This window comes from Desmodus rotundus, chromosome 12 (assembly GCF_022682495.2).
Source record: "Desmodus rotundus isolate HL8 chromosome 12, HLdesRot8A.1, whole genome shotgun sequence".
Lineage (NCBI taxonomy): Eukaryota > Metazoa > Chordata > Mammalia > Chiroptera > Phyllostomidae > Desmodus > Desmodus rotundus.
The window spans coordinates 89,940,370-89,966,545 of NC_071398.1; the positions used below are offsets into that span (position 1 = coordinate 89,940,370).

A 26,176-nucleotide genomic window follows, 5' to 3' on the forward strand; every position below is an offset into this window, starting at 1 on the left:
AATTCAAGCCCAAAGCTGAGAGCAGTCATTGCAGCTGTTGCTGATCAGACTTAGTGATGTCTGCAGCCAGAAGGGTCAGCGATCTCGGCCCAGCCTTACTAACAGAGACAATAGGAAGAAAAATGGTGGACGTGTTAACTCCTTTGCATAAGCTAGTTCTTTGTTTATTAAATGAAAGGATTTTGTTGGTTTCTTCCTGCCATCCCTTTCCACGCTAATGCATATTGGTTTGGAATGCTACTAAAGCAAAAATAACCCTGAAGCATATTCGACTTTGGACCATCTTTGCTTTCTCCTCTAGGTGACTTCTGAGCAGTTCAGAGTCTTGCTTTTTGAGTTGGATTTTCTTTTACGGTAGAAAAGAAACCATCTGCACACAGGTCTGGGTGGAGAGAACATGGTTTAATTAAAGGCAAAGCTGATTTCAGCAGCTGCAGGTCTTGCACAGACAGACCAGAACAAAACAGAAAATCAAACCAAAACAGAACAGAACACAAAGGAAGGTCTACTACACAAAACCAGTTTCTGATGAAGACTCTCCTCCCTCCTCCTTCCTCCACACTGAGGATGGTAAGGCGAGGAAGCTGCCCCCAGAGTCAGAAAACATTCCGAACACCAAATGCTCATGCAGAAAGGGGGCTGCAGAGGGGATGTGGGTGCCCCTGGGAGCAGGTTGGCAAGCCTGGTCATCTGGTCTAGGGCGTGAGAGTCCGTGACAGGTCACACACTGGAATGTCGCAGCTGCCTGAATGGAGAGCTCACACGCACAACGTGGGGCAGGGAAGCAGGGCGGAGGCCCGGGAGGGAGGGAGGGAGGGACCGGAGAGAGGCGGGCACCGGGAAGGGGCGGGGGCAGCACAAAGGGTTTCACACTGCCATTGGGTTGGAGGGTGGAGGGGGTTTCACCCTTTCAGACCTTCCCCCCAAAAAAGAACAAAAAAACCCAAACGCATGTCAAACTGAAAGAGCAATGATGTGCGCACGCGGGCCTCCAACTGCCCTCTCTGAAGAGCAAGGAGCCTCGATCTCACCCCGTTCCATCACTGGGGCTGCCTGACTCCCGGGCGGCTGGGGCTCCCGGACCTGCTCTGCTCCGCAGCCGCCCCCCAGCTGCCACAGCCCGCCTGACCTTGCACACTCAGACTTACCCCCTCTCCAGAGAGCAGGGGGCATGTGTGTGCACTCACACTCACACGTGCACAGAGGTGAGACCCCCCCAAAATAAACCCTACCACTAGCACAGCAACTGGACAGATTGTTTCCATAATTTCCCCTTAAAATATCACATTTCCAGGAAATGACTAACAGAAATGCTGTCCTTCTGTTTCTACACAAGGAAAATTTCAGTCCGCTTTCCTCCTAATAAATATCAGATAAAAGTTCGTTTTCCTTTCTTCTGCTTCTCCCAGAATGGACCTCGTCGTGTTTTCTTCTGTGCGTGACGCACACATGTCCACGCTGCTCGCATTTCACTCTGCAAGTGGAGGCTGGGGGCTGTGGCTGGGCACGGGTCCGGCCCCACTCTGGCCGCCCAGGCGCCTCTGCTCCCCTCCTCTCCAGACCCGGCCCCAGCTGCCGGGCCCCATGCTGCCGCTCCTTGGCGCGGCGTCGTGCACGTCAGGGACAGAGACAATTACCAGCGAACAGCAGAGCATTGGAAGGGATGGAGCAGGGAGCAGAGGAGGGGGTGGTAAGTAGGATAGGGGCGCAGAATCCAACCCAACAGAAATAACCACACTGAGAGCTTCCACCTATCAAATGCCAGGCCACGAACACCGGCCTGCCTCCTGGGACACTGCTGCCCTGCTGCCGGGAAACGTACAGGAACTGAAGACATTCACTGAAAACCCTGCAGCAGCCGCCTGCCGTCCGGCCCAGCACCACCACCCACACTGCCTCCTTGACTGGGGCTCCAGCGCCTGCAGAGCGAAGGGCGTTTCCTGCTGGAGTCTCCAGGCCAGAGCAGGGCCTCCTGGAACCTCTGAGTGGAAGGTGAGGCCTCGGACTCGCCCCGGTGGGGGTGGGACACTCCCACGGGCCAAAGAGGCCCGCTTCCCCATCCTGTCACCGCCAACCGCGCACAGGAGCAGTGACCGGGGCTCTCCTCGCTACACACTGACTAGAAGCAGCACGTCTGTGTATGGAAGAATTCAGTGTGACTTGGTACTACTGAGAGAAATAACAATAATAAAAGATGTTGAGGAGTAATTTCAACTACATTCTCAGTCAGCAAAGCAATCATTAATGGATTCCTATTTTATTCCCCAAAGAGGAGAAAAGGACTGAGAAGTTCCCATTGGCTTCTCCCACCTGCCTTCCCTTCTCAGCTTTCACTTCCCACGTGGCTGGGGGCATGCACGTTGGAGAAGGTGAGAGGCGGTGCTACCAGGTAACTGAGCGAGACAAACAGCAGTTCCTCTCCCTCTGGAGGGCCCCGGGGGCGGGGACGGAGAGATCCTGACGGTGTTTCGTTTGGTTGCACTGCGGACATTTCGTGCACACTCAGCGGGCTGGTGGGACACTTACACCCTCTCGACGGCAAGGAGCAGAAAAGAGGGCTGCCACCTGCGGGTGCTGTGTGGGCCGGTCCCGCACGCCCAACGTGCAGTGGTCTGTGGAGCCTTCGTTCCCAGGGTCGCTGCTCTGGCCTCAGTGTGGAGGGTTCATGGTGCCTTGTCCCCGCTGCTGTTTCTGCTTCTGCTGCATTAACAGCTGCTCCAGAGCGGAAGGTCCAGGGTGCATCATGGAACTGGACCAGATAGACTGAAAAACAGCCCAGAGCTTGTCAGCAGAGGTCAAGGGCCTGGTTGTCTGAAAGGGTCTGGTTTTCAATCCCAGCCAAATATAAAGGCACAACGTCCCAAGACCCCAGCCCCCTAAAATAATTTCAGGTATTAGAAACGGCATTGTAAGGCTGTCTTGAAGACTAGCTCCCATTAAGACTTAGGACAGAAAAGCTAAAAAGTATGTTTTATATGAAGTCTTTTTACTAAAACTCAGCTCCATATGGGACCACAGAGTATTTACTATTACATACTGTTCTTTCGCTTGTTCAGAAAAGCCTTAAATCAAGCATCCCAAGATGAATCAGAATTTTCTTAACCTCAGAATGCAACTAGATAGGACATTTGTGTCTCCATCCCCCTGAAGATAATGCTTCGTCACTAACAAATTCGCAAATTAAAAACAAAGATCCCATTCAAGAATCTCACAAGGCAGGCCATGTTTCTGGAACTTTGCTAGACATGTGCTATTCATCAATGAACTCTAAGGACCTCAGGGACGAACCCAGCTGTCCAGGTGAATGAAAGCAGAGATGCGCCTGCGGCGCTTGTTCCCGCCACGCACTCACCTTTAGGCTCTCCATGAGGACAGCGGAGGAATCCTCCACGGAGGGACCATGGCCTGTCCAGGTGCCACTTGGAGTGCTGGTCTGATGCCAGCTGCTCTCAGAGGATGACGTTGCTGAGAGATAATCAATGCCAAACCCACCCATGGCTAAGGGATGAAAAGAGATAAGAATTCAAGAAGATGGTTTATCACTGCCAGATGCCAAAAGCCAGGGAAAGACAGAGTAAGTTATTTCCCGTCTGTGCAGTCTGGCTCACCTGGCTTATCAGTTTTCCACCGATCTGTAGCTCTCCTCTCCCTGTTATCTGGAGTCCCAATGGGCCCAAAATTGGAGAATGGAACAGAATTATGGTTGTGTGTTGGAGGAGAGCTTGGCAGGCTGCTTGGGTTGGAGGAATGCGGAGACTGGCTGGCTGGTGTTGAATGATCTATTAAATGGCAGCAAAAGAGAGCATCAAGTAGGTAAGTTGGTTCACAAACATATTAAGACCTAACGTTTTCTACAGATCTGTCATTCAAATTCTACTGAAAATAAGCACAGGGCTTTGGGGAAAGGCAAAACAAGGGCCCCAAAGAGGACTCTGCTGGATGCACGAATCTGTTTCACTGAAGTTATCTAGGGACATTCCTCGCCCTAGAACAGAAGAGAACGAAGCCGCAATTGTCGAGTGCACGCACTGATGCGGCATGCCTGGTCCGGGTTAGGTGTCCACTGGTATTGGGGGACCCTGGGTTGGCCAAAAACCCCACATGGTTTTTTCCGTACAATAAAATGCACATTTTTCATTTTCACCAATGACTTTACTGATTTGGATATTGTGAGTATGTCAGCTGTTCCCCACGTGGCATGACGTCGACCGTTCTCAGTGAATGTCTCGATTTGATCGCCGTCAACTTCAACCGGTCTACCCGACTGTGCAGCATCGTCCAGCGAGACACCTCCAGTGCGGCACCTCGCAAACCACCTGTGACACGTTTGCTCAGTCACAGCACCGTCTCCATACCCGGAACACATCTTTTTTTGCGTTTCAGTTGCATTTTTACCTTTCTTGAAGTAATAAAGTATAATATGCTGAAAATGTTGTACATTTTCTTCCACCTTCAATGTTAAAATGGCTACACAAAAATTCACCAAGTTTGTAAGTTTTTTTTAACGCATGCAATGTGACAGCTGTCACAATACAGACTAACAAAATTGTTTCGAGTGAAGTTAAAGACAACCAAGCGCTACTAGAGCCATTGTTCGGAAAAAACCAAACGAACTTTTTGGCCAGCCCAAGAGAACTGCCTAACCTTAACTGCTATGACATCAGACTCCACTTATAAAATAGGAATTTAAAAAATCTCTACTTTAAAAACTGCAGTTTCCCCCACAAAGAATGAATACCTACAAGCAAAACTAAAAAGCAGCTGAAACCCTTAAGGCAGAGCCATGTGCTTCCCCCTGCCCGCTCAGCCGGAGACTCGGGTGTGAAGAGGCATCGGGGGCATCTGTTATGTAAGCCAGCTCAGCGGGCTCTTTTTTTTTTTCTTTTTTTTTTTCAGAAGTTACTTAAAAAAATTGACCTGTTGTATTTATAATTACAGAATCATATGAACTCTATTTTAATTTACCGGTAGTGCCAGGTCTATAATTTAAAGAGCAGTCCAGACCTGAACTGGCAGGAAGTGACGGGGACCACGGGGTCCCTTCAAACAAGGAGTACAGCGACGTCTCCTGCGGGGCCATCGAGGGATTCAGTTCAGCTTTGGAGCTGGTCGTCAGGTTCTTCCCGTACACCTCGTTGAACACACTGTTATTTGGGTATCTCTCCTGAAAGGCAGTGACAACTAGGTCACACAGACTCACTCCGAGGAAAGTGACACAAGAGAAGGCATAATCAGGTTCACAGATGCTTGAAACCTTAAGCTTTTTGTTACAAGACAAATTTTGAAGGCTTCTTTTTCTTTCAGTTTTCCTCTTAAATTCATTTCCCTTTGCTTTCCCTTACCCTTTATTTTGCTCCCATCTGTGCAAATCACCCATGTTAAAAAGTATGAATAATTTATTGGGCTAACAGAGCCCTAAGGACTTCAACGTGAATGAGAAGTTAAAGGGCTCGAAGTTGAGACACACAAGTCTTTAGAGTACCCTAAGCAGAGGCCGAGTGGACAACACCCAGTGCCCAGAAAGTACCCACAAGCCTACAGGGACAGTGCAAAGCAGGGCTCTTCACGGTATACCCACCTGGTTGAGAGAGAATCCGGTGAGGGACAGGAAAGAGGATGAATGTGACATGAGCTCGGAGGGCTTCTCCAATAAGGATTTCTTCAAAGTCCCGGAAAAAAAGGGAGTTAAATTATGCCTTCCATTTCCTTAATGTGAACTTTAAGACACTACACAGCCAAGTAAAAGACCACAGTTGAAGGGTGCTAGTATTGCCCCATCGCGTACGACGTAAGGCTTACAGACAGACATGAGCGCGGGTCTGTTAAGACCACGAGGCCAGGGGAGGGCCAGCTGCTACAGCAGGTCCTCTGGTCCAGCACAGAGACCCCGGCAGGGACAGGCCCTGGAGTACTCTCAAAACAAGAGGCTGGGCTGATCAGGCACTGTTTTCTCCCCAAGTGTTTAAAACGCTGCCAGGAATGACTTCAGAAAAGCCTTTCAAATCCACGTGACAACTGTTTTGTGAATGTGGTCCCTAAGCGGCGCTATCTGTGGTTTATACTGGGTTGGCAACAGGAGGGTTACACTTTTGAGTATGTGAAACACTTTATTCTTGTATTATTTGTTTATTCTTGTATTACTTCCACAAGAAAAGGTGTATACCTACTTTTGCCCCACTCTGTATTAAAATAGTTGCTAAAGCCAAGCTTCTGTTTATTAGCTCTGAGAGAGTCATCAGGGGGAAAAAAGGTTGAATCTGTGATGCTCACTGTCTTTTAAGAGTTGGTCAACAATGCTTTTATTAAACACCTACTACATGCAAGTCACTTTCACACACATCATTAGCAATGTTAAAAACAGAAAGGTTATGGTCAAGGTGTCTTAAAAACAAAACAAAAACACTCAAACACCCTTCCCCAACTGTTGCACGAGCTTCACTTCCTACCACAGGAGCGGGCGCAACAGGAACTAGGGTTCAGGAAGCAAATGTTCCGAGACAGCAGCTTAGCCGCAGGGCATTCCACACCCCTAGGTGCTGTCAAGGCACGTGTGCCACCGTCACAGTGTTTAGGGGACTTCATTTCTGCTCACTTGCTGGGGGGGGGGGGCCCCTACGGTCACTCATTCAGGCAAATTCTCAAGGGAACTTCAGGTGCCAGGGACGGCAGCTTCTGCCACGAGCGCCGTTCACCTTTTCTTTCTCCTAATACTAAATAAAATCACTGCACTGCAATCTCATGTTTCCTTGTTCCACGTTTATGGGGAAGACACAGCAAGAGATTAAAACCCAGACTGCTTCATGTTTTATTAAGATGAAGCGAAGGGACAGGAAACACCTCCCAGCACACGTTTTTCTTTTTCCTCCCCACCTCAGCAAACACAAACACTGATGGGGTAGGCAGGGCACCCCTGAAATGCAGACTGGGTTCTAGAAGAGAGAGCTGATCAATTCTTACACCTTATTTTATGTCACCCTCGTTATTTATCCCTGTATTCACTCATTCATGGCACTCCAATATTTGTAAATAGAATCCTTTTCTTTTTTACTCATTCTGTTTATAAAATTCTGGCTCTTAGCATGGCTGTTAGTTAACCAAACAGAAAAGAGCCACATACCGTTCAAAAACATCAGTAAAAAATCTACAAGAGTCCTGGCCAGGTGGCTCAGATGGTTGGAGCATCATCCCTTGCACCAAAAGGTTGCAGGTTCGATCCCCATTCAGAGCACATACCAGGTTGCGGGTTTGATCTTTGGTTGGGGTGTGTATGGGAGGCAACCCAATCGATGCTTCTCTCTCACATCAATTTCTCTCTCGCTTGAAAATATATCAATAAATATATCATTGAGTGAGGATTTAAAAAAACATAAGACATTATTTCATTTCCCATTTTGCGTACATGAGAAAAAAAATCTTACTGTTCCTGAACAAGATTAAATGACACTGAAATCCCTGGGTCCAGATGGAAGTGCCACTTGAAAAGTCAGCTCCTCTGCCAGCGTCACGTCCTGTGTGCTAGCAGCCCCGCAGGAGCCAGGGCCCTAACAGAGCCAGGACTGGAAGGCCTCGGGGAACGAGGCCGTCAGAATCGTTCCTGCCGTGTTCTGCCACCATCTGAAGGGCAGCTCGGGCCATCGGGAAGCAAATTTGACATTTCCGTGAAAAAGAAAAGCCCTCCAAAAGAAGAAATCACCTATTCCAAAATCTCAGAAAAGCAGCTGGGTTAGAGCAAGAAGAATTACGTCAAATACATACAAAGAGGCTTCTTCCAGGAAGAGAGGCGAGAGGCCCCAGCAGAGCTGGGTAAAGATCAGGAGGGTTAGAAAAAATCAGCTCTTCCTCTTCCTCCAAGGCAGCCAGACTCTTTAACAGGTCCGGAGGAAGCAGAGGGGAGCCTTTGGGGTCCTAGTGACAGAAAGGATCACAGTGAGATGCAACAGGGACGACAAAGGCACTACGGAGTAGTAGCGAGATTAGGGGGGAAGGCGACTGAAGTCAAGGAGGAGGAAGGAGTTAACAGCGAGGCAGTGCTATGCGAGAGGAAAGGCTCTGAGACACACAAGCGACGTGACACAGGACAGCGGGCAGGGAGACCAACACAGCACAAAGGAGCAGAGACACTGACAGAGCGGAACAGAGAAGGTGAAGTGGCCAGTGAGTACAACAATGCAACAGAGCCAAGTGGCCAGCTCACCTTGAACTAACAAACAAGTTACAACATGCACCTTATTTCTGGGAATAAAAAGGGCAAGGAAGGGGGCCTCCACTATCAAAGATACCTGGCTGACTTTGATCCTCTCAGAAAGCAACTTGTTTAAATGTGCAGCAAACCTAACTTCAAACTTAGATGGTTCAGCAGAGTGGAGGGGAGCTCTGTTTCAGAATCCTCTAACGTGCTGGGGTAGAGATTCCTGCACACGGCTGCTCTACCAGACCGTCAGAGTTCGGAATCCGTAACAGAGCTCTCCGGCTCCTCAAATCAGACGTACTGGCGGCTGTGGAGCGGAGCCCAGGCACTGCGCCCGCCGCTCAGCAGCGTCCTGTAGCACTAACGGATCTCAGAGACCTTTATAGAAACAGCCCCTGAGAAAGTCAAAGACACACAGCCCAGACCTGTCTCGGAAGTGCCTAGAGAGAGGAAGAGACACACACCTCAAATGGCATCCTGGGCACAGGGTCCTGCTCTGGACGGAAGACACCTGGTGACCGCTTGCCCCTGCGGTCCAAACTTGCTTGCTGGGCCATCATAGCTCTGTTGCCAGCCACGCTGTAGGAAGAGTCCCAATAGAATTCCGGGACCTTGACTTCTGAGGGGTTGTGGTTATATGGCTCCATGGGAAAAGGCTTCATTTTTTTCTCGAGAGGCTGTTGCTGCATCACGGAAGGCTGCAGTGACGGCTCAAACAGTTTCATGGGGTCCTGGGTCTGAAGGTAGTAGGGCTGTTTCACAGGCATGATTTTCCCTAATGGGCCTTGAACCTGAGGGGGATTCCACAGCTGTTTGGAGGCATCTGCCTGTTGATACTAAAAAAAGAAAGACGCCTGTCATCAGGACCAGGGTAACTTGCAATGTCACTTACACTCAGTCCTCAGGAATCACAGAACGAACCAAGGGGTTTTACAGCCAACAAAACTCTAGGCCAGGGGTGTCAGACTCATCTGCACAGGGGGCCACATCAGCCTCGCGGTTCCCTTCGAAGGGCGAAAATAGTTTTAGGACTGTATAAATGTAGCTGCTCCTTAACTGTAAGGAGCTGAAATTACATTCAGCCCTCTGAAGGCAACCATGAGACTGATGTGGCCCCCAGTGCAGATGAGTCTGACCCCCCTGCTGTAGGCAATGCAGCGGCTTCCTTTACCCTTTAGGCTTCGCAACACACAGATCCTCCTGGGTACAGATGATGGGCACTGAACTCACGCTCTGTCCTTCAGCTCAATGATTTAAGAGGTTTAATGAGTGTGTGTGTGTGTGTGTGTATCTGTCTCCCTCTGGTTTCAAGTGCTGTGGGGATGACAATATTTAAAATTGGTGTCCCTCGTAACACCTCATCAAGATTATGACTCTACTTTCCTTCGGTAGTTTATCTGCACATGGGAAATATTTACAGAACCCCTTCCCAGTGAGACTGACAAGTGGGAGCAGCATGGAACAGGAGTACAGACCTACTATCCTTCACAAAAGTATAAAGGAAAGCGTCTAAACTTCCCTAAACAGCGGAGAACCCTGCCACATTCTCACCGTCAAGACGAGGCTAAGAGGCACAGTACCCGAAAGTGAGACTAGGGCTTGTAACGAACCGACTACTGGCTGATCTCGGCCTCCCCCTCCTTCGTGCCGCCGGACAGCGCGCATGGTGCCACCTACCTGCTGGAACCCAGAGTGGTGAGGAGGGCTTTTCCCCAAAGCCGGCACAGCTTTTGTAGGGGACTGTTGTTGCTGAGCTAGAGCTTGAACCTGCAACTGGCCTGTAGACTGTGCTGTTGGCTGAGCTGGTAGAGATGAAAGGGGTTGCTGGGAGGGCGGCTGCGGTTGTTGAGGTCCCTGGTTCATTGGCCCTGGTCCAGAGGGCCGTTGCTGGCTATAAGGAATGTGGGACTGTTTCCCAGCTTGCACCTGGTTTCCTGCTGGAGAGTGAGCTGTAGGCTGAAGAAAGGTTCCTGGGACAGAAACACCAGCTGGGAAGGTGTAACCTGAGCCCATAGAAAATGCCACAGGAGGGGGGATAACATATGTCGGGGGCGGGAACCCTTTAAAGTAAAAGAATACAGCTTTAGTTCCAAAGAAACAGCAAAAAAAAAAAAAAAAAGGCAAAAATACATTTGGGCTGGGATAGGGTGGGGAAGAGGTTTTCTCATAAGTTACAAAAGGCATGGATTGACCATCAAATAAGACTGATCAAGTGAAAATCTTAAATTTCATTTCAATAATTAAATATAGACTATCGGCTGCTACTTCTGTCCACTTAAGTAGCTGGAGTGTTCTCAACATCATGTTTAGGGGAAGGAACTCCTTCATGGTAACAAACATGCACTGGATATAAACTACCAGAGAAATGGCTCCAAAGAACTTAATAAGCATTAGGGAAAACCTGCCACTCGAATAGAGTATGAATTACTCGGTGAATGAACAGAGACTCCTACACAGAGGGATTAAGGAGAAGAAATTACGAAACATATTTACCTGGCCGGCTGGGAAGAGGAGGGAAGGCCCCAGGGTGATGAATGGGGATGAACTGGGAATTACTTGCTTGACTTGGGGTTTGAGTTACAGGTGTTTTCCTGGCTTCAGACACTGGAGTCTTCCTTAGTTCCGCCTGGGATTTTACCTGTGACCAACAGAAGCGACACTATGATGTTCTGAAACTCAAAAGTGTTAGAAAGAAGCAACTACTCCGAGAAAAAAAGTATATGTTGAAGATATTTAAATTCACCTAAAGTAAAAAGAGGAAAATCAAAGTAGATCATTTAACTGCCAGTAAGACACTGGGCTTAGTTTTGCTAGGACAATTATTTTGCCCTCACAAAGTCATGAAAACATCAAATATGGAAAGGACCTGAGAGCTCGTTTGTTTTGCAGAGGAGACACTGGGTGCCAAAGGCTAAAAAACTTGGCTATGACCTTCAGGTGCCTATCGTGGGCCCGGTGCCCTTTATACTCTAATCCATTAGAGGACGCACAGAAGTCAGGCATTCCTAATGACCCGCTTTGGCCCTCAGCTTGAGTTCATCGGGGCAGCCTGAAGGGCGTCAGTCAGGCAACCGCCCCCCACCCTGCAACCGCACCCCCTTCTGGATAAGGACACTTTCTAAAGAGCAGGCCCTCAGATCCCATGCATGGCGCCAGAGAGGAGTGGATGCCACCTGCACTGCTCAAGATGAGTACAGTGGGGGACCGACAGCTCCGGACGAGGTGCAGAGCAAGGCGCTGCACTGACTGTGGTCAGGCTCCCTAAATCTACTCATCAACTGGCAGGCCGCAGAGCGGGAAGGACAAGGAGGCGGCGTTATTTCCGGTCTGGACCTCGCCGGGCCACAGTTACAGAGAACGGAGGAAGAGCAGGCAGGAAGTGCTGGGCTCCTTACCCCTAAAACACTGACCCCTCTCTCTCTCAATGGCTTTTCTTAATTTCTACCATGTTTTTCTCTCCATTTCTCCCCCTACTAGTAATCTTAAAATGTTCTTATTTCTCCCTTTCCCTCCCCCCAAAAATCCTGCAAGAAAATACACTGGAGGCAGTTTATTTGCAAGCAGCCTTCAGTAACGTACGGTTCCTTATACCTACTGCGCATGTATTTGCCAAAATGCATTAACAAAACGAACGGCTTTTACTCAAAGATTAATGGTATTAATAAAACCAGTAGAAAGGCAACACCCCTCTCCTTTTATATAGCATCATCTGGATCTCTTTGACAAGATATAAAAAAATAATAAATAATTGCAAATCACCGAGCCATGTCCTTGCTTGGGTTCTGGCTTTACAACTGCCCTGGAGCCAGGGTAACACCAAAGTGTTAATAATGCCACTGGCCATACAGCTGTAAACGTCACGGAATAGTGCCTCACCTTTCTCCAAGAGTATATTTTGTCTTGTACAGTGAGCCTAAAAAAACCCCAACTTAATCTACTCTTTAGTTCTACTGGATCGACCAAAGACCCCAAATTTCTCATCGCAGCATTAACAGCAGCAATACTACCTTCCAAAGAAAACGCAAGTCTTTGCAGAACTGACGACTCTGCAGGCGGGCGTTTCAACCCACTCACACGGAAGAGAACCGATAAAAGTGCCAAACAGGTTAAGACTCCCTCACTCACGTGACAACCCCCAGCGGTCAACGAAGTAACCACCTGCCACCTCAGCTCCCACAGGACCGCGCTGCGCAGAAGTGAAGACTGCATTCGAGCTTCAGGACGGGCAATCCTCACGGCTTGAGGGGCAAAATGAAAACTCTTGCCTTTCGTGTGAGCCTTCCTCTACCTCCTTCGCAGTTCACATACAGCTTACCTGCACTGCCACATTCTGCTTTCCTGTTTCCTGCAACTTTTCTAAGGTGCATTTCTTGGGTTCTGTTTTCCTCTTGTTGTTGTCCTTCTTTCCATCATTCTTAGTTACAGTTACTCCTTTGCTATAGTCCCTTCTCACCTCTTTGGGAGGAAAACTTCTTCCTTGGTCTCTGTTCACTTCTCGTGGCTTAATGTTCTCTTTGAAGGTGACCACGGGTTTCTCTCCGGTGTCACAGTTGTTGCTTAGATTTCGGCCCGTAGACAGCACCGATTTCAGTCCCGGGTTCCCATCCGTAGCCAGCGACTCTATCATGGATGTCTCTTGTAGGTGGAGGTTCTCTTTGGCTTCACTGGGGTCTTCCAGTATTAACTCTGGGATTTCTGTGATAAACAATAATTTCCCTACCTCATTTTCACACTGAATCAGCCTAAAAAAGTAAAAATAAATCCATATATGAACATAATCCTAAAAAACAGTAACAACGGAATTGCGTACGGATCCAACAGTCAACATACTCCCAGCCCGAAATACTTAGATATAACGGTGTGGATTCAGGTAACGCAAAGAGTAGCTGTGTAGACACTCAGATTCCCAGCCCCACAGTCAGCACCACAACACATTTCCACGCCCTTTCAATGTTTTCCAGGAAGCGCAGCTACAATCACGGAGCGTGTTTTAAGCACAGGTACTAGATTAGGTCCTCGAAGCAGCTACCTCTAACTATCTGTAACTCCTATTGTACAGGTGTGAAAACCGAGCGAAGAGATTGCAAAGTTACTCAAGCATGCAACCACTCAAGTGCTCGCAGTATGACAGGAACCTCAATGCAAAAGTGACCACGAAATAGTGACTGACTTTGGAAAGGTTATGATCAACTGGGGGAGCCCAAGGGCACGGCCTGGGGAAGCGGTAGAACTAGAACCTGGATTCAAACCTACCTGACTCTCAAACCTGTGCCCCTCCACTACGCTAACTACCCTGTGTGCTCGGTACTTAGCTGGCCACTAGCACCATCTGGGCGTGTCCCGACTGAAACCGACCACTGTGTCCTGTCAGCACAAAGCCCCGTAACAGTGGACAGACCGCTTATCGCTCTGAGTCACACAGATGATGGTAAATTAGAGCAGAAGCTCACGATAAACAACGGGGCGAGGCCAGTTCCTCTACGACAGACGGTGTGATGGGCCGAAGAGATTTTTAAGAGTATAATGATCGCTAGCGTCACAATTTATGTTGCCAACGTTTCGTCCTAAGCGTTTACAACCAACGGCATGACGCCGAAGCCTCAAACACAGGCGGCCGTTACCGGTGCCCGACGAGGAGTACCTTGGCTGATTGTCGGCGATCCACTTGCCTACAGAGATCAAGCGCTGCTGCCGTATCTGCCGCTGCTGACCCTCTTTGTCTCCTGTCACCCCCTGGTGGCCTTTGGAAAAATCCAAGTTCCTAAAATTGACATAAACAAGTTACAAAACGCTCAACTGCTGAAGATATTTTCCAGGCAACCAAGTTCACCTAATTAACTGAAATGGCTTCATATTTTCCAGACCGGTTGGACAACTGTTTGATGTAATCTACTTCATTTGTTTGAATCTGTATTCCCAAACATTTTAAAAGAAATCCAGGGAAGCAAAGCAGAAAAAACACTATGCCAAGAACAAGAAAGGACAGTAAAAAGAGGAGAGTTAGCTCCTTCTGATAGGCCCTGAGAGGTTTCACAAAGTAGTTGATATCTGAGCTAGAGGTTGGCCAGTTATGGGTGAGTCCTCGCAGGTTCCTAAGGGGAAGAGAAGAGGGAATGCTGTACGCACAGCATGAACGAAGTTTCAGAGGAATAAAAACAGCTGTTCAAGAAGACAGCAAAGTGCATGTGCAGCATGTTCGGGTCGGTGCTGGCGGGGAGGAGGGCGGGAGTGGAAAACGTGGCTGAAAACGTGAGCACTGCACAGTGACAGAAAACAGACGGAAAAACCGAGCACCGGACAGCGCGCCACTGGGATGGGTATTTCCCTACCGGTGCCGGGGCACCCATCCTCCGGTCTGTACTTCAGGAACAGAACGCGGAAACAGGGCGGGAATGAACTACAGAAAGGGAGGGACTCTGAGTAAAGAAGTTGATTAGGAAGCTTTTTCACTCCAGGTAAATGGTGAGAAAAGCCCGATCTATCAGGAAATAAACGGGAGGAGTTGTATCTAAGAGGCATTTCGGACACTGAATTACAAAGACTTGGTTACAAAGATTAACAGAAGTAAGAATTTTTCAGACTTCTAGCTCGTTCCTGTAGGTGGATAATGGCACACAGATAAATATCGAAAGATTGTGTTTTACTGACCAAATAGGAATATATTAGCTGTTTTTGGTCACATCAAAGTTTAAAATGCAAAAGGGAGATCAGACTGTTAGAAATATGAGTCCAAACTCTAAATGAAGTCAGAACAGAAAACTATGGACTTAGGATTCAAGAGATGAAAGCTCAAGATGAAGGCCTGGATCCGATCACCGCAGGGAAGGCAGAGAGTGGGAGGGAGGGCCGGGAGGGGCCGTGGAGAATGGCAACAGGTAGCACAAGAGGAAGAATGCCAGGGGCTGAGGCTTAAGGGTGGAAGGAGAAGAGTGATGTTGCAGAGCTAAGAAAAAGGTGGTTTCATGAAGGAAAGTGACCAACAGAGGCAATGCTGAAGAAAATTACGGTGAAAATAACGAGGTTGTGAATTTTACTATTTAGAAAGAATACGGCATACGCAGTTGTAATTGATTGTCAAAAATAAGTGAAGATACTGAAAATACAATATAGGGAGAGATGGACAGATGGAGCCAAGTTTTGGGGGAGGTAGGAAGGCATGAGATCAAGGATCCAGATGAAAGGGTTAGACTTAAAAAGGAGTAAGAAGTTATTGCCCTGAAAGAGAGGAATAGAGACAAAGAACGATGGGAAGAACAGACTGCTTTATTCTCATATTAATATAAAATATGTCGAGCAATATCCTTTTGTTTACATCTGGTTCCCATTTTTGAGACTTCCTCTAATTTCAAGAAAGGCACAAAAGTAAATCAGTATCACTTGGCAGACGCAATTTTCCTTCCTTTCCCTCCATACTTCTGAAGCACTTACCATTGGTATTACATAGGAAATGAAGGCACGACACATCGAAACCCATTTTACGTCGACTTCCACTACCAGCTCATGTTATGAAAAGCTGAGAAAGATCCAAGAACTCCTTACTCCCGAGCCTGATTCCCGTTCACTGTAACACTGCACTCACCAGCAATGACCCCACGTCCTCCTGCAGCCACCCACCTGAAAGAAGGTCTCAGAGCCAAGAATCCTTGTAACTCAAACTCCTCTGGAAGTGGTGTTGCTAGAGAAGGGTAGAAAGCAAGATTTGTAAACATCTGAATTAAAATAGTGCTGTTTAGAATACTGCTTACTAAGGGGGGGGATGTCTTAGTTCCCTGCTCCTCTTTATAGTAATAATCCTGATAAAATGACGGACCTGCCAAAGCCCTGCATGTGGCCTCTGGACCCTAAGCGTCGTCCCAATCCTCACCTACTCCCCTGTGCTTAGGAGGAGGGTAGGATAAATTTTCTCAGCAGTCTTAAAATGTCACAGCCTCAGACCCAGTAATCCCAAAGTACTGGATGAAAAGACTGACACCACCTGGGAGAAACCAGACTTTGGGGCTCCCTCCCAAACCTACTGAATCATAAACTGCATTTTAATGATGTCCCAGGTGACTGACATGCAAATCTAACACTTAAAGAGCACTGACCCAATGGAAAAAAAATAATCAGAAAGGAGTCCACTGAAGATTGTTCAGAGTAGAATTACTTATAATGGAGAAATTTTTAAAGCAAATGGATAATGATTAAATAAATCATGGCATACCCACCTCATGGAATATTATGCAGCTGGTAAAAATCATGGTTCAAAATGTTTCAATGACAAAGGAAAATGCTAACAATATGTTCAGCTTAAAAAAGTATAAAGCTGAATCTGATACCAAACACACACTCTCCTGCAGGCTGCGTATGTGCACACCAAAAGAAGGCCCACGGAAAACATGCTGTCACGCGAACAGTACAGAACCTCTGTATGAGAAAGAGACCCACAGGGGACTCGCTTTCTTTACATTTGCATGTCCCAAATGTTTTACGATATGCAAATATTACTCTGACAGAGTAATGCTGTTCACATTAGTTTTTTTTAACTTTTAAAGAGAAAGAACAAGGAGGATGGAAAGGTTTTGAGGGTAGTGCACTCTCTGGACTCCTATTCATAAGCTGCTGGAAGAACATCACCTCTACCTCCTCCCACTCAATCAGTGTGGAGTTCAAAGTCACTTCTGAGATACTACACTTTATAAACATGTAAGGAAAGCCTCTTTCACTGGCCTGAAGCCCACCGTTGGTGACAAAGAACAATCTCAACAACACAAGGCTGAGCGGGCCCTTACCGTTAGAACTCGAAAGATCCTCTTCATGGGGGTGGAAACTATTTAGAAGAGAAATCAGCCAGGGCCAAATGCTGTCAAGGAGAGAGAGTTCAGACTTTATTTTTGCACAAGAGAAACCAGAACACTAATAAGCCACGAAAATGTTACCTACAGGACCTAGACTTTATACGTTTTTTCCCTTGCTTCAGCATTTAAAGACTGTATGACTTTCTAAAACGTATTTGCAAAGATTTCTAGATAAAAAATATACCAGAAGAGTCAAATTTCCACGATAGATACTCCTGCAGATGCTTTCCAAGCTCCTAATTTAACAGCTAGTGAAAGTAATTTTTCAGTTTTAAATACTGAGAATCGGTATTTACTGAGAAAACTCTGACCAGAGAAACAGCATTTTTAGGCTTTCACATGGATGCATCATCAGCTGTGCAGCCCGCGGTTAGTTCTTCGTCTGTGACAGGGTGTGGTTACAGCGTCCGATCACAATCTCTAGTCAAAGTGATGACTACGCACTTCTCTTTCTGCACAAAACACTCAGGCATTGTTACAATACCTTTACCTCCAAGCTCTGTTTCCTAATACACAGGTAATCTTTGGGAAAGTTTGCAAACTATTTAAAAATATTTTAATATCTACTTAAAAACATTAAAAGTAATCATGTTTTACTTAAGGTAATATTAACCTTTCCTTGGAATTTTCACATCTCACCAATGCTGGTGAGTGTGTGATTAAAAAGGGCCTTCGGTGCCCGTGCAGCAGATGTGATCAACCCCATCGTGGAAATCAGCTGGGGGTTAGCAACTACTCTAATAGCTGTGCACTTTGAAATACGGGAATATGCTGCTTAAAAAAAATACAAAAGCATATAATATAGAGGAAAAATCGAGAAACAAACATTTAAAAATAAATGTCTGCAACAAGCCTTTGGGGATATAACAAATGAGAGACGGTTGAAAAAGGTTAACAACCTAAAAAAAGAGTATTAGACAAGAACGACAATGCCTTTGTGCAACAAACATGAGACCTTAGGAAACCAGACTGCTGCAGAAGAGCACGAGCAGACGGCAATGAGAGATCGCTCTAGCCTATTCCAGGTCACTTAAGTATAACTTTGCTTTCTACAAAGGAAAAAAATCCACCAGTACTTCACGAGAAAAAAGCTCTAGAAATGGTAAAGGTCCATGAAGATTATTTGAATATACATAAAACTGTGACTTCACAAAAGGAAGAGATTTTTTCATTATTTAATAGATATAGTGATTACTATCATGTATCAAACACATAAGGAAAATCTCCAGTTTTAGAGAAATACCCCACACTAGTCTTTAAAGTAAGCTGAAACATAATTTAAGCAAGAATGAAATACCTGCAAGGGCAAGCCTAAAATTCCTGGTGTATCTTACAGGGCAGGGGCGGGGTGGGGGGAGTAAATGATAGGAAAGAGAGAAACAAAGGTCTGTGCATAAAGCTGTCACTCCTAGTGAGCATGCTTTGCCACGATAAGAAACGGGAGTGCAGAGGTCGGGCTGAAGGGTCACCGTGCAGGGACACCACCACAAGTTTTGGGCTCTGAGGCACAGAGGGGAGGAGACTACGTAGCCTCCGGTCAAGAAATGAACGCTGTGTGCCAGGAAGTAGTGTCTGAAAGTGAGTATCACTTACAACACCCCCACTGACACAGAAAGGAGGCCTGTGGGGTGCTGTGCTACACTGCCAAACTCCATTCACGCAGTTTATCTGACAAAGCAGCTTATAGCTAGGTGTACGAGGGAAAAGGAAAGAGAATTAAGGAGAGGGATCACAGGGTCTTAAACGTAGCTGGGACATTTTCTAGGTTGTGATGTTGGTCAAAGTGTAGATGCTGAAAGCAGAAATTTCAAAGAGATTCCCTTTATACCCACCATCAAAAGATATAGGGGAGGAACTTCTTATTCGCTGCAAAGCCTTACTGAAAATATTTCTATAATCAAAGGTAAACTGAAAGCTTCAATTTGTCACTCTCAAATCAACAGTTCCTAAGAATTATCAGAATTATTCTGCATAGAGCTTACAGAGAAAACGGCGATAACCAAAATTTTCTATGCTTAAACAAATATAACTCTAGTTGGGTGTTACTGTAAAGCAACACCAAATAGCTTATGAACAGAAGATAATGGGACAGAGTAAAAATCTCTTGCCTTTAATTCCTAAATAGAAAATTGGGGCACGCTGTGGTGGATGAGGAACAAGCCGGTTTTATTTCCTTTTCATTTTGGAAAGTGAAAAATGCCTTTTCCCCAGGATGGCAACCAGGGACAGGGGGAAAGCGAAGAGTCAGAAATCCTTAAGACTGTGCCTCGCATGAAAAATTCAAACAAAGGAGAAGTATACAAAGAGGTCTTCAGTTCAATTTCCAAAGAGTGGGTGGAAAACACAGTCTTCCATTGTTCAAAAGTTGTGTGTTAGAAGGTGGTTTCTACATATCGATGACTATCAAACAAACAAAAAGCAGAGGCTAACGCGAAGCTCTAAGATACTTACTACTGTCTTTCATCCACCACTGCCTCCTGAAAGACCCTGGGTCTGAGTCTCAGCCAGTCCATGGAGACCTTGACCGCGGGAAGGGGGTAGGCATTGTAGGATTCCTCCTGAGACTTGTTCTGGAGAGGACACTTGCACAGGATGCCAAGAAAAGACACTTAAAGAAAAAATGTATTCAGAAAGCATAAGATACTTCGAACTGTATTATCAGTCCAAATTAAAACGTCATTATGAGCCTTCTGCTATATTCTACTGAACACTTAAGTATCTTACAGCTTCTTTCTGAAAAAGACATTTTCTTTCCCGTGTTAAAAATTGTTACAGATACAGTTGACGATGTCAGCAGATAAAAAACAGAATTTAGAGTTTAGACCTCTTGAGTCAACGTTAAGACATACAGGACAGTTCTTTACATGCCACTAATGCTTTGTTACAATGACGGAAATGGGACAGAAAGTGAAACGATTTAATACTCACTAAAGAGGGCCAACAACTGTGTCCAACACAGCTGCTCGTCTTGGCTGTAACTATGCTGTTCCGTTTCATTGCTGAAGTCACGAAGGTGATGAAGTTGAAACAGGTTAATGACAGTGACGTGAACTAGCTGCTGAGAGTTGAAAGCTTTCTGGAATAGCAGCCTCTGTAAAGAGAACACAGCAGCACCGCACGTGTTGTTACCAAGCACAGGAGCCGTCTGCGACACACGAACTAAACTGGCAGCCTGCACTTGGAGCCACGCGGGTAACAGCGAAGTTACAGATGAGCAAACTGTTCCACTCTTAATCCCAACACTTTAATCGAATCTCATGTGGTCTGACGGTTCTCACGCTGAGATGTTTCTCTTTGCCTTGGAAGGGAATTCACCCAGACACCACTGAGCGGTCTGAGCTGTTTTTCACAACAGTTTTCTCCCTTAAGTAACTATCTATTTTTTAATATGATCTGAGAAAAAAGTTTTGGGCATCCATCAATAAATGCATATACCTTCATCCATTAGAAGCTGTTTTATAAGAGATGTATACATACTAAAATATTCAATTGGGACCAATGACTAGAAAGTATATACACACAGTGAGAAAGGAAATTCCAAATGAAAAAGACTCGAAACATATGTTTTTGAACTCCTGGTACATAATATATGAGTTCCAAAATTTGTCATAAAATTTACTCTTTCAAAGGCTTGACATATTCAAAGAAACTTCCTTATAAAGGAGGTGTACAGTAAGAACCTACTTTGGAACACAGGCTAAATGACAAGCAATCATTAATATATACAAGCACTTCTACAAGTTACTACACTGACATTTTCCCCCTAAGGAGGGTACACGCATGGTCTTCATCGGCAAATTCTTTCACTTAACGAACTACACGTTCACAGTGACCTGCTAACCAGCACTGTGAGGAAGGATCCACCAATATGCACTCAGCTGTGGCATCAACCCAGTCGCCCTTCTAGCCACACAAGTTCCTAACGAAGCTGGTAACAAAGATGATATCCCAGCCACAGCCAACCTCCCTCCCCAGGAAATATCTGTGGAGACAGTGGGGACTCACTGCCATACGGTGGAAATGGATGACCTCATTTGTAATTCTACCAGCAGTAACAAGAATTCTACTATCTCAGAAATCTGGAGCTCCCTTTAAGAATTTTTTTTCCTGTATATATTGTTAAAGAATGGGAAATATCCAGCGTAAGTTCTACAGTTCACTAGCAAGGTATTTCACATTATCGCTGGAGAAAAATGCAGTTCCGCCACGTTGCCTCTCCTCTCCCGCCAGATCTCGCAGCCCCCTTGCCAGCTGCACGGCAGCAAGTACACCAGGAGCGCCCATTCCTTCCCCAAGGCACCCAGCATTTCCCCTCCTCCCTCCAAAATGTCCTGAATTCCTAGCTCTTCTCCAGAATTCTCCCACAGAATTTCTCTTTCAGTCTCTGTGTCCAACCTTCCAGGTAAGCTGACCATTTACACAAATGCCTAATACTGGCATAAAATGAGAATATTAATTTATTTTTTCAAAAAGCTTTTCTTATGATTACAATACAGCAATGTATGCCCTGCATCTATAACCCACCGGCATTTATGACAGAGGGCAATGTCCTACAGAGCAGAACCCCGGCCCTTCAAAGGACCTTCGAGTGCAGGCACACCGGTCGGTGAACAGGGGCGGGGCCCAGCACTAGCAAACGTAAGTTCACCAAGGCACAGGCTTTGTCCTCTTCTCTCCCGTGTTTCTTCAAGAGCCCAGAAGAGTGCATGGCACACAGTAGGTGCTCAATAAATACTTTGTGAAGGAATGACTCACAACTTTGGAGGTAAATGTGTAATCATTCAATTATAATTTTGTAAAACTTAGACTGTACTGTAGGAAGTAGAGACTCCCCTGGGACAAAGCCAGATGGGAATGGACGTATTGTCACTGAAAGACATTTTCAACAGCAGCTGAGGAAGACGCTGACCTAAATACCGGTAAGAAACAGCACTCATTTAACAGATATAAAAAGCCTTGCACCTCAGTTCCTACCCCCGTTCCTGTATCTCAGGCCTTTGTCCCTCAGCGAAGCTCAACTTGGTCAATGTTTCTGCTTAGTAGCTAAGGACTGCTAGTTAGACACACTGAAGTTTACACTAATTATCCACAGATACTTTAGAAATACATTTGCATATTTACTCAACAATGCTAAAATTTCACGCCAACAGTGTTCTTCTGCTATTTCGGTCCCGGGTAAGGTTTAAAACAGATCTGCCTCGCACTGTGTTTAACTCCAGTGTGTAGGAATGCTACTTCAAAGTGTATTTCAGCAATTGCCCACATGCAACCACCAGAACTTCACCAGAAATATACATCTGAAGAGAATATTAGTGTTTGACGTTGAACCAAATACAAAAGTGACTAGATTCTAGACCAGAATAACAAGAGCAAATCTCATTAAGATAGGCTCTCCTTCTTCCCCTTTTAGGGAGTGCGTCTTTCATAGAACCGGAGAGGTGGACGCTACCTCAGTCATCTGGTCCCGTCCCCAGACATTTTAACAGGACTACACCTAAACCATCCGAGATGCCTGCCCGTCTGACCTTCAGGTTCTCCAAACACAAAATCCTTAGCAACACCCTGCCTATTTCTACTTAACTTTTTTAATGACTTACGTATGTATGTACGTATGTATTTTTTAGAGAGAAGGAAAGACAGGGAGAGAAACATCAATGTGTGGTGGCCTCTCGTGCACCGCCTGCTGGGGTCCTGGCCCGCAACCCAGGCCCGTGCCGGACCGGATCATCAACTGCGCCACTCCAGCCAGGGCTCTACTCGAACTTTAATTTCAGTTCTGACTTCAGGAAAGACAAAACATCTGTTATCTGTTATGTTAAAGTAACCCTTCACATACCTGAAAACTTATACGGAAGGTATTTAGACCGGTCTGTTCTTCCCAGGGCATGACAAAGTCAGGTGTTGCTTTGATGCCGCCGACCCCATAAATCACGGACTGAGTTTACACAGACCACCACAAGCAGCAGGACACAGCAGAGGATTCTTATTTTAGAAGCTTACTTTAGAACAAACTTTCTATTCTACTTATTTAGATAATCCTTAAACAAAGTATCAACTAAAAACTGATTATCTGTAAGAACAATTTCACAATGACTATATCTGGCCAAGTTACGTCTCTTAACTAAGTTCTACAATCTCTGGAATGTGAAACTTTTATACTATTCCTAAAACTGTAAAGCAGTTCCGGGCAATTCCCCAAGTATAGATACCCAGCAGTAACCAAGAAATAAAAGACGTCCATTCAGAATGCCTTGTTTACTGTTGCTCCCGGTGACTATAACAATGACAGATACACAAGTCAAGTATTTGTTGAGTACATGAACAAAAATAAAGGTAACGCTTAATTTTCACTCTTCCCATATTTTACATATTATGCTACATTTAAACTGCTAATGTAATATGCTAACAAGATCATTTTCATATATGCTAATAAAACAAAGGTTACTTAGTTTTATTTCCTTATATAAGTTAGTAAAATATGTATCTGCTGAATAAAAGTTCTCATTCCTTCTCTTCAAACTACTACAAATCCTGATGGATCAAAGTACAAACAGAAAAATGAGCCTGATTTGCAGAATGGAAATATGTGTAAAGTAGGTAATGAGACCGTATCTAAAAATATCTAATCCATCAAAAGCAGTATTTTCAAAATTGAGAAAGAAATATGCTTGGTCTGAGAAAGGAGGAGGAGCCATTTCTTCCCATTTTGATACTTTTTTGTCAATTGGCAGATACTTACTCCACTGTTGCAATATTTCTTTACATAGAGGGTACCTTAGTTTAAATTAAGGGCATGCAGTATACAAAAATTTCATATTTAATTTCAAAGTTAATTTCTACCAACAGTTCACAGTTAAGTAATGGCATAAAAACTGGGAGTCATCTTCCCCCGAATTTTATGCTTCCTTACACAAGACAATAAATTCTGTTTTTGAAATCTAACCTTAAACTGTTCTTCCAACTTTTCTCGAAGAGGGCTCAACTTTTCCAAGCTCTTACTCAGGTACACATGTCCGTGGAATTTAATAAAGGCCTTGATGAAGTCAGAAACGCCCCATTTGGTTTTCACCTCATCCCGGCTGAAATGAAAGAAAAACTTCCATGAATCTTAGGCAGTGAAGTGGCTACAACCTCTTAAAGGAGGCTTCAGTTTGCACACAAACATTCCTTGAGCACCTGGAGAGGATTCTGCGTCTGACTGACTTTTCAACACTCAGATGAAGCCAGTAATTCCGCAGCCTGCACTCCTCTACCGGGGACGAATCAGGTGCTGACTGGTTGAAATTCAGTCGACAACTACCCACAAAGCTATTATTTCTTACTGTTTATAAATCAGGCACATACAAGAGAAGCACCGGGCACTGGCCATTATTTCTTATACGCACAAATTTGAAGGGCGAAGACCACCAGGTTACACGAAGTCCTCTCGGAAAAGCCAAGCCTACCTTTCCAGTGCTTTAGAAAGTGCTTTCTGTAGGTTGGTGGAGGCAGCTGGGAAAGGGAACTTCACAGCGATGCTTCTGCAGTAGTAGAAAATGGTGGTCAGATGGTCTCCCTTGGAAGAAGCTAAGATGGCCAACTGATTGTAAGGCTGACCTAGAGGAGAAAGTTAAGATTCTGAGGTAACTAATGATGCACAAAGTCTTGTCATCAGACTACAGATGATCAATTTGTAAACCTTTAAATTGATAAGGTGGAGTACTTTGTAACGTAAATGTCGTGACTACATCACTACAAGTGGGCATGACATAAGCCATCACACTCCAGCAATGGTACACAAAATGTTTGCATTTAAAAGCCACAGACTTACAACGGAGAGCACTACAGTTCGAATGAGACTTTGCAAAGGGCTCGATAGTAAGTATTTTTTGGCTTCGTGGGCCAGAGTCTCTATTACAACTTCCCAACTGGGCCGCTGCAGTGGGAAAGCAGCCAGACAACAAGAAACAAAGAGTGTCCTGGCTGCTACCCCTGCGTGCGACTCTCTCCAGGGGCTCCTTTCGGAAGCTAGAGGAGTTTCAATGTGGCTTAACGAGAATGGCTCACCTCACCAAACATCTGCTGTCACTTCTCTACGTCGAGAATCACCGCTAATGCCTACTTCTGGGGCCATCAAAAGAAAAAAGCACTACCTCTCAGGTAATAAGAGATACTTTCTCTAGGACGGAAATGGTGGTATTAAAGAGAAATTATTCTATAAGTAATTAAGGAAGCCAGAGTTGTTGCAACAATTTTAGATCACATTAGGGGATATGCTATTACACTGCTTTAACGACAACAGTTACGCTATTTTAAAAATTTCATTTCCAGTTACATAGAACTTATAGGTAAAAGGAAAAACATGACAATGAATACCCAAACTCATAAAACTTGAAGGATGAGCCTCCGGCTCCTTTGCATACTGCTGTAAAGCACGCAGAGGCACCGCCCCCACGAGACGCCCAAGAGGCCCACTCACCGTTAGAGGGGACCAGCTGAGCCGCGTGCCTGTAGTAGGACTCCGCCTGGCTGGTCTGGTTTCTGTACCGGGCTGAGAGGAGGGAAGAAGAAAATTTACTTTAAAAACAAACCAACAAATCAAGCAACAACTAGGGCAATATTTCCAAAACAGCTACAGTTTTAAATTCTAAAGATAACGAACATTAAAATTAATCTAAGAGAATTTAAGAGAGAAAACTACTTTAAAACAAATTAACTATAGGATTATGTGTGAAGTGTCCATCGGCCTTCCCTACTCGGGACCTCCAGCACGGAACCAATGTAAAATCTTACCTAGCCCCCACTTTCAGGTCCTCCAGGGTCATGCATCACCAGCTCCCACTACGGACTATGCTGGTGACCTGGAGCCGGCCAACAAGGGGTGAGTTATATGGCACTTAAAAACAAAACAAAACAAAAAACACTATACAATATGATCTGCAAATTATGTATTTCTTCAATATCTTATAAAGTGATTTTGAAAAAATGCCTCATACCTACTCCAATAATAACTATGTGTGTGCAAAGAATACATTGAAAGCAGACAACCTAAATCCATTCATCCTTGAATTTCCCTGCGGAACTTGGTGCTTATTTTGATGTGACCCCTCACGGAGTCGATGATTTATGACATCAGGAAATCTAAAATCTTTGAACTTAGAGCAGTAGTGTT

The 26,176-nt window shown here is 45.5% G+C and overlaps 1 protein-coding gene across 9 annotated transcripts in view; it reads right to left on the reverse strand.

Moving 5' to 3' along the window:
• Positions 1–381: 381 nt before the first annotated feature.
• Positions 382–26,176, reverse strand: part of SMG7 (SMG7 nonsense mediated mRNA decay factor) — a 65,957-nt gene continuing 40,162 nt past the window's right edge. For 3 of the 9 annotated variants that reach the window (XM_024552782.4, XM_045188950.3, XM_053914592.1), the window contains exons 6-23: positions 25,484–25,555; positions 24,471–24,621; positions 23,969–24,104; positions 19,954–20,116; positions 19,477–19,633; positions 16,960–17,030; positions 15,803–15,863; positions 13,830–13,949; positions 12,504–12,930; positions 10,682–10,826; positions 9,866–10,248; positions 8,653–9,024; positions 7,756–7,905; positions 5,579–5,659; positions 5,005–5,164; positions 3,609–3,779; positions 3,353–3,498; positions 382–2,763 (exon numbers count right to left, since the gene is read on the reverse strand). In XM_024552782.4, the coding sequence (XP_024408550.1) occupies positions 2,650–2,763; positions 3,353–3,498; positions 3,609–3,779; positions 5,005–5,164; positions 5,579–5,659; positions 7,756–7,905; positions 8,653–9,024; positions 9,866–10,248; positions 10,682–10,826; positions 12,504–12,930; positions 13,830–13,949; positions 15,803–15,863; positions 16,960–17,030; positions 19,477–19,633; positions 19,954–20,116; positions 23,969–24,104; positions 24,471–24,621; positions 25,484–25,555 (3,080 nt within the window). In that variant the 3' untranslated portion in view covers positions 382–2,649. The remainder of the gene's footprint in view (positions 2,764–3,352; positions 3,499–3,608; positions 3,780–5,004; positions 5,165–5,578; positions 5,660–7,755; positions 7,906–8,652; positions 9,025–9,865; positions 10,249–10,681; positions 10,827–12,503; positions 12,931–13,829; positions 13,950–15,802; positions 15,864–16,959; positions 17,031–19,476; positions 19,634–19,953; positions 20,117–23,968; positions 24,105–24,470; positions 24,622–25,483; positions 25,556–26,176) is intronic. The other 6 variants (XM_024552790.4, XM_053914593.1, XM_024552798.4 and 3 more) reach the window with 3 other exon arrangements.